Source organism: Malurus melanocephalus, unplaced genomic scaffold, assembly GCF_030028575.1.
Source record: "Malurus melanocephalus ecotype Western Australia unplaced genomic scaffold, MMel_1.1 scaffold_825, whole genome shotgun sequence".
Classification (NCBI taxonomy): Eukaryota; Metazoa; Chordata; class Aves; order Passeriformes; family Maluridae; genus Malurus; species Malurus melanocephalus.
Window position 1 is genome coordinate 180,565 of NW_026624057.1, and position 6,061 is coordinate 186,625.

The 6,061-nt window shown below is 68.6% G+C and overlaps 3 protein-coding genes across 3 annotated transcripts in view; 2 read left to right on the forward strand and 1 right to left on the reverse strand.

Moving 5' to 3' along the window:
* Positions 1-708, forward strand: part of LOC130585101 (E3 ubiquitin-protein ligase DTX1-like) — a 9,533-nt gene extending 8,825 nt beyond the window's left edge. The window contains exon 5 of the mRNA XM_057385433.1: positions 139-708. Coding sequence (XP_057241416.1) covers positions 139-363 — 225 coding nt within the window. The 3' untranslated portion in view covers positions 364-708. The remainder of the gene's footprint in view (positions 1-138) is intronic.
* Positions 691-4,765, reverse strand: LOC130585102 (rasGAP-activating-like protein 1). Its single transcript, XM_057385434.1, is given in 11 exon segments — positions 691-923; positions 1,535-1,644; positions 1,775-1,791; positions 2,070-2,197; positions 2,319-2,404; positions 3,139-3,262; positions 3,333-3,396; positions 3,466-3,564; positions 3,566-3,590; positions 3,679-3,735; positions 4,701-4,765. Coding segments are annotated over 11 exon segments (1,008 nt in total).
* A 1,073-nt stretch (positions 4,766-5,838) lies between these two features.
* Positions 5,839-6,061, forward strand: part of WSB2 (WD repeat and SOCS box containing 2) — a 4,739-nt gene continuing 4,516 nt past the window's right edge. The window contains exon 1 of the mRNA XM_057385435.1: positions 5,839-5,933. Coding sequence (XP_057241418.1) covers positions 5,839-5,933 — 95 coding nt within the window. The remainder of the gene's footprint in view (positions 5,934-6,061) is intronic.

Sequence of the window (6,061 nt, forward strand, 5' to 3'; positions counted from 1 at the left end):
TACCACAAGGAAGGGTGGCACCCGTGGGCACCGTGCCGGGGCTGAACCCCACTCTGGGGGGGTGGGGCGGTGCTGTGCCGGCGGGAGGAGGCCAGAGGTGCTGGGTGGGGGAACCATGGTCGTGCCCGCCCGCCGCAGGTGCTGAAGCTGCTGATCGTGGCCTGGGACCGGCGGCTCATCTTCACCATCGGCACCTCCAACACCACGGGCGAGTCGGACACGGTGGTGTGGAACGAGATCCACCACAAGACCGAGTTCGGCTCCAACCTGACGGGCCACGGCTACCCCGACCCCAACTACCTGGACAACGTCCTGGCCGAGCTGCTGGCCCAGGGCGTGTCCGAGGCCACCCTGAAGGACTGAGGCCGGGCTCGGGGGCCGCCCTCGCCCCCCGCGTCCCCGCCCGCGCCGCCGCCGCCTGCGCCGCTTGACCGCAGCCCCGCCCGGCGGGTCCCTCCCCCGTCCCGGGCCACCCGGTGCCACCCACCACGTGTCCCCGTGTGCGTCTGTCTGTCCGTCTGTCGCCCCGTCCCGTCCCGGCTCGCCCCGCTCTCGTGGCGATAGCGTCGTGGTCTTTTTCTACCCGTGGCCTCTTTGCGCGTCTGTGCCACCCGTGCCACCCGTGTCACCCGTGTCGCCCGCCGCCGCCCCACGGAGCCGCGCACAGCCGGCGCCATGTCCATCTCTGTGTTACAGAATACACCCCGTGCCGGGCTGCTGTCCCCGCGTCCCCTCTGTCACCGCACGGGCGTCCCCGCCCCTCCCGGCGTGGGCTGAGGGGGGGAGGCTCGGGGGGCTCGGGGGTTTCGGGGCAGGGAGGGGACTTGGGGGTGGCTCTGGGCTCTCGTCACGGTGCGTGAAGGCGGCGTGGGCGATGTCCAGGTCTCGCAGCACCTCAGGCAGCCGGTCCCCGGCGGGTCCCCCTGCACCCCAGGGTGGGGTCAGTGCCGGGGACCCATCCGTGTCACCCTTCCTCACCCGCCACCCCCTGGCACCCACCCGCGGGCATTCCCCGCCCCAGCCCCAGATCCATCCCCGGCACCCATCCGTGGTGTCCCCCACACCCCTCCCCTACCTCCGCCACGTCCCCACCCCACCGTGTCCCCCTACCCCATCCCCCTACCCCGTGCCCCCAGCACCCGCCAGCCCCCGGCCTGCGAGTGTCCCCGTGTCCCCGATCCGTGTGTATCTGCTGTCCCCTCGTGGAGGGACCCAGCACCGTCCTCCGCGGGCTCTGCCTGCGTGTCCCAGCCCCACCCCCGGCTGAGGGTCCCCATGGCCCCCCCTCCGACCCCCCCAGGGCTCCCCGTACCTGCCTGGCCCGGCCAGGGGGGCCCGGCCACCGCGCTGCCCACAGGACCCCCGGCCACCACTGCCCTTGGGGACAGGGACCCTCAGGACACTGCCACCCTGCCACCAGCACTTGAAGGACCCCCATGACCCCCATATTTGCTCTCAGGGTCCTCTGCCCCCATCACCCCGTGGGACAGGGACCCTCAGGAGGCTCCCCCCTCCCCTCCAGAACCCAAAGGACCTGTCACCTGCGCTGTCACCTGTGTCACCACCTGCAGGGTGTGCGGGTGCTGGAAGGTGCCCTCATCCACGCGCTCCACGGCTCGAATCCGCTCCACTGGGATGGAGCACCTGGGGACCCCAAACACCCCAAAATTTGAATCCATATCCCTATTCCCCACTCACTCCAGCGGGATGGGACAGAGCACCTGAGGATATCCCAAAACTGCCCAAAACATGAGCCCATGTTCATACCCATTGCCCATATCCATGGAAGATCTGGGGAACCCCAAAACATGTGCACCCACAACTGTATACCTTATCTGCTCCACTGGGATGAARCAGCACACCCAGATAYCCCAAAACAYYCCAAAATATGTGTCTGTGTCCATRCCCATTACCCATATCCCACATCACACCTGAGGAACCCCAAACACCCAAAAAAAAACATGTGCCCACACCTGTATCCTTCACCTGTTCCACTGGGATGGAGCAATGCATCTGGATACCCCAAAACACCCCAAAATAGGTGCTCCCTGCCCCTGCCCCCGTCTCACCCAGCCCAGGAAGTCGTTCTTGCCCACGATGTCCCAGTCCCAGAGCTCCACGCTCAGCACAGCCTCTCGCAGCTCCCCTGGAAGCTCCAGCTCCTCATCCCAGCGGGGGAAGCGGGTTTTTTGATCACCTGCAGGCCACAGAGACCGGTGCCCGAGGGAACGAGGTGCCCGGGGGTGCCTGAGCCCCCCGAGTCCGCGGGGTGCCCCAGCTCTGGGTCCCACCCCCAGCACCCCGCACCCGGCTCWGACTCACGGCTGTCTCCAACGTGTGCCCGCAGCACGACACCCGGGCAAAGGGGTCCGAGGTGCCCGAGGGGTCCCGGGGGGCCAGGTCCCTGYGGGGACAAGGGGATCAGCGGGAGGGCAGCGGGAGGGGGCTTGTCCCCGCCATCGTGGTCCCTTTGTCCCAGCATGTGGGGCGGCCCAGCGGGTGCCAGGGGACGCTGGCGAGATCGTGTCCCCACGTCCAGGGGAGCCTTTCCTGCTCCTCCCGTCCCCCCAGCTGTCCCCACGGCCACCCTGTCCCCGCGGCCATCCCGTTGCCTTGGCAGCCGCTTGCGTTGCCATGGCAGCGGGATGCTGCCACTGCCGCCTGCTCCATCTGTCAGCTGTGCCTGTGCGTGTGTCACCGTGTGCGTGTCACCGTGTGCGTGTCACMGTGTGCGTGTCACCGAGTGCGTGCGTCCCTGCGCACACTCGCGCGTGCACACACGCGTGTACACCCACCCCCAAACCCAGACAGGCAGCTAAGGCCGTGCCTCAGTTTCCYCGAATWTTGAAGCCAGAGGGGAGATAACCCAGCGTGGGAGCCAACCGCTGTGCTGGGGACCAACCCCGGGTACTCCACGGCGCTCTCGTCCCCTGCCCCAAGCAGGGCTGGCAGCATATTTCCCACTGAGCCCCCACGGCATCGTCACWCGTGGGCTGGCATCGCCGATGTTCGCAGCCTGGTGCGGCGAGGACCCTTCCCAGTGCGGAAAGGGACAGTGTCACTCCTGTCCCCATCCCCTCCAGCTAAAAATAGGACCCCGCGGTGGTCGCAGTCCCCCGGTGCTGCCAGCCYCCCCACCTGGCCTCGATGAGGTGGCAGCGCAGCACCCGCGGGTGGCCCCGCTCGGGGACTCGCAGCTCCAGGTGGATCTCGCCCTGCACCTCCCGGTTGGGCTTCACAGGTGCCAGGCTGAGCCAGCCGAGGGGGACAGCGTGGGCACCCCAGGGTGCTGGGACAGGTCCCGCTGTCCCCACCCCGCCGTGGTGCCCCCCACTGACCCCGCGGCTCGGCCGAGATTTGCTGGTGGCTCAGCAACACCTGGCCGATGACATCGTCCTGCCTGTGAGGGGACAGACTCGGTGCTGAGGCCAYCGCTGGGGACGTGCCACCCCTCCCAGCACTCACCCGTGTCCCTGCTGTGTCTTCGTCCAGCACGTAAATGGCGAGGCTGTGGAACCCCCGGGGCAGGCACAGGGTGATTTCCTCACCCCAAAAAGGGTTCAGGAAGGCTCTWCCACACCGTGGCCGTCCTGCCGGGGTGGGAGAGGCGGCTGCACCCCCAGGGAAGAKCCCTCATCCCCGCGTGTCCCCTCCCAGGGCAGGACGGTGTCCCCATACCTGGCCACCACCTCACTGTCCACCTTGACTACGCAGTAGGGATCACTGGAGCCAGACCTGGACAGGGGGTGGGAGTACCCAGGGTCAGCCCCCGCTCGGGGGTCCCGCCCATGCTGGGGGGCCTCAAACCCCGACAGCGAAGCAGCAGCCCCGGCGGTGCGATGAGCCGCCCGGTCTCGGCCTGGCCCTGCCGCTGTCACCGGGACGGGGACACTCCCGGTGCTCCTTGGGCTGATCAGGGGACCCGCTCTGGGTCACCCTGAGCCACCGCCGCGTGTCCCTGTCCCCCACCCAAAGCCCCCTCCCGCTGGTTTATGGCAGCTGGAGGCCCCAAACCCCCACAAGAACTGGCACCCGCGATGGCCGAGGGAGGTGACCTCAGTCTCTGTCCCCGCCGCAGGACGGGAAGTGGGACTGGCTCACCCCGCRACCCCCGCCACGGCCCCACGACAGCCCCCAGCCGGATTTGGGGGCGCTGGGAGAGGCACCGCTCACCCCATCGCTGTGCTGGAGGGTGCGGATCGCCCCGCGCTGGGACACCCAGCACGGCGCCCTGAGCCCCGCCGGGCGGGGAAACTGAGGCACGGCCCCGTTCGCGGCTGCCCGGCCCTGGGAGCGGCCGGCGGTGTCCCCGAGGCAGGAGCAGGCGGGGGTCTCCCTGCACACCCCGCTCACTCCACACCCCCCCAAAGCCCAGCAGGGGTGGGGGTGCAGGGGYTGTGCCCCCCCAGTGTCACCCACAGCATTGGGGGAATCCTCTGCGCCCACCCTGCTGGGGGGCAGGAAAGGGGCGCTAAAGGGGTTGGGGGGCTCATACACCCCTTTGGTGGAGGGGGCTGGCAGTCCCTGCACCCCCAAACCCCACTTTGGGGGCAATGGGTGCAAGCAGAGACCCCAAAATTGCACGGAGAGGAGAGGGGAGCACCCAGGGAGGGCAGAGCACCCAGCATCCCCTCCTCGCCGCATCTCCCGGGGTGGGTCTGGGAGAAATAGGGGGGCCCCGAACCCCCCGAGCCTCTCACACGTCCTTGGCGGGCAGGTCCTTCCCCTCCAGCACCCGGCAGCGCAGCCAGGTGGTTTTGGCCATGCCGGCGAACTTCAAACTTGGGGGTGGGCACCTGGGGGGCTGCGATGGGTGCGCGGGGGTGCCCTGAGCCCCCCGAGCCGCCGGCGGGGCTGTCAGCACCGGCCTCCTCCTCCTCCTCCGCCGCCGATTCTCGCCGCCGCTTCCTTCTCTTTCCTCTTCTCGGTTGTTTTTGTCGCGGTTTCGCTCCCACCTGCACCCAAGAGCCCGAGAGGGCACAGGGCGAGCGCGGGTCAGGTGGCACCGTGCCCACCCTGGGGGTCCCGTCCCATCGCGGGACTGTGACCAGCGAGCAGAGCCACCCTGCAGTGCTAGAGGTGGGGAAACTGAGGCACGGGGTCACGGCAGAGCGGTGGCACCTGGGGGGAGTTCTGTCAGAGCTGAGGGGCACAAGGGGTGGGTGCCCGATGGGGTGGGGAGCTCGGGCTGGACCCCAAAGTGCCGAAGTGGGGGTGAATGGGGAAGCACTGGGCTTGGGGTTACTGGGTGCGGGGTTCGGGGTGGGAGGGTGGGCTGGCCACGTGTCCGTGGCATTGCCAGGGTGGGCGTCACCCACTGGGTGCTGGTTCTCGGGGTCTGCGGATGGGGGGCTCAAATGCGGTCCTTGGGGGGCTGCCGGGGGTCCCAAAGGGGGCTGCGGGGTCTTGGGGAGTTGGTGATGGGGGGTTGATGTGGGAGCAGGGAGTCCTTAAGGGGGGCTGGTGATGGGGGGGTCTGTTTTGTCCTTGGGGGGGTGCTGCTCCTTTAGGGCCTGATGAATGGGGGATGTCACCCTGTGGGTCCTGGGGGTGTCACTGCCGGGGGATGTCACCCTGTGGGTCCTGGGGGGGTGTCACTGTCGAAGGGTGTGATCCTGTGAATGACGGGAGGGGGACATATCACTTCTAGGGGGTGTCACCGTGTGGATACTGGGTCCTTGGAAGGGGTGTCACTACCGGGGGATGTCCCCGTGTGGTTACCGGGGGTGGTGTCACTGCCGGCAGGTGACCCCATGTGGACAGCGGGGGAGGGATGTCACCTCCGGAGCAAACAGCGGGACATCCCCGTGTGGTGCCGGGCCCTTGGCGGTGTCATCGATGGCGGATGTCCCCGTGTCCGTGCTGGACCCCGGTGCCGGTCACTGCCCGTCCCGGGCCCGGCGGGCGGGGGGAGGCGCCGCTTCTTCCTCAGGGTAGGGCTGGTCCCTGTCCCTCTCCCTCCCTATCCCGGCCATTCCCCATTCCTCTCCTGTTCCCTCCCGTCCCTATCCCTCCCCATCCCTGCGATTCCTCGTCCCTCTGCTGCTCCATTCCATTCCAT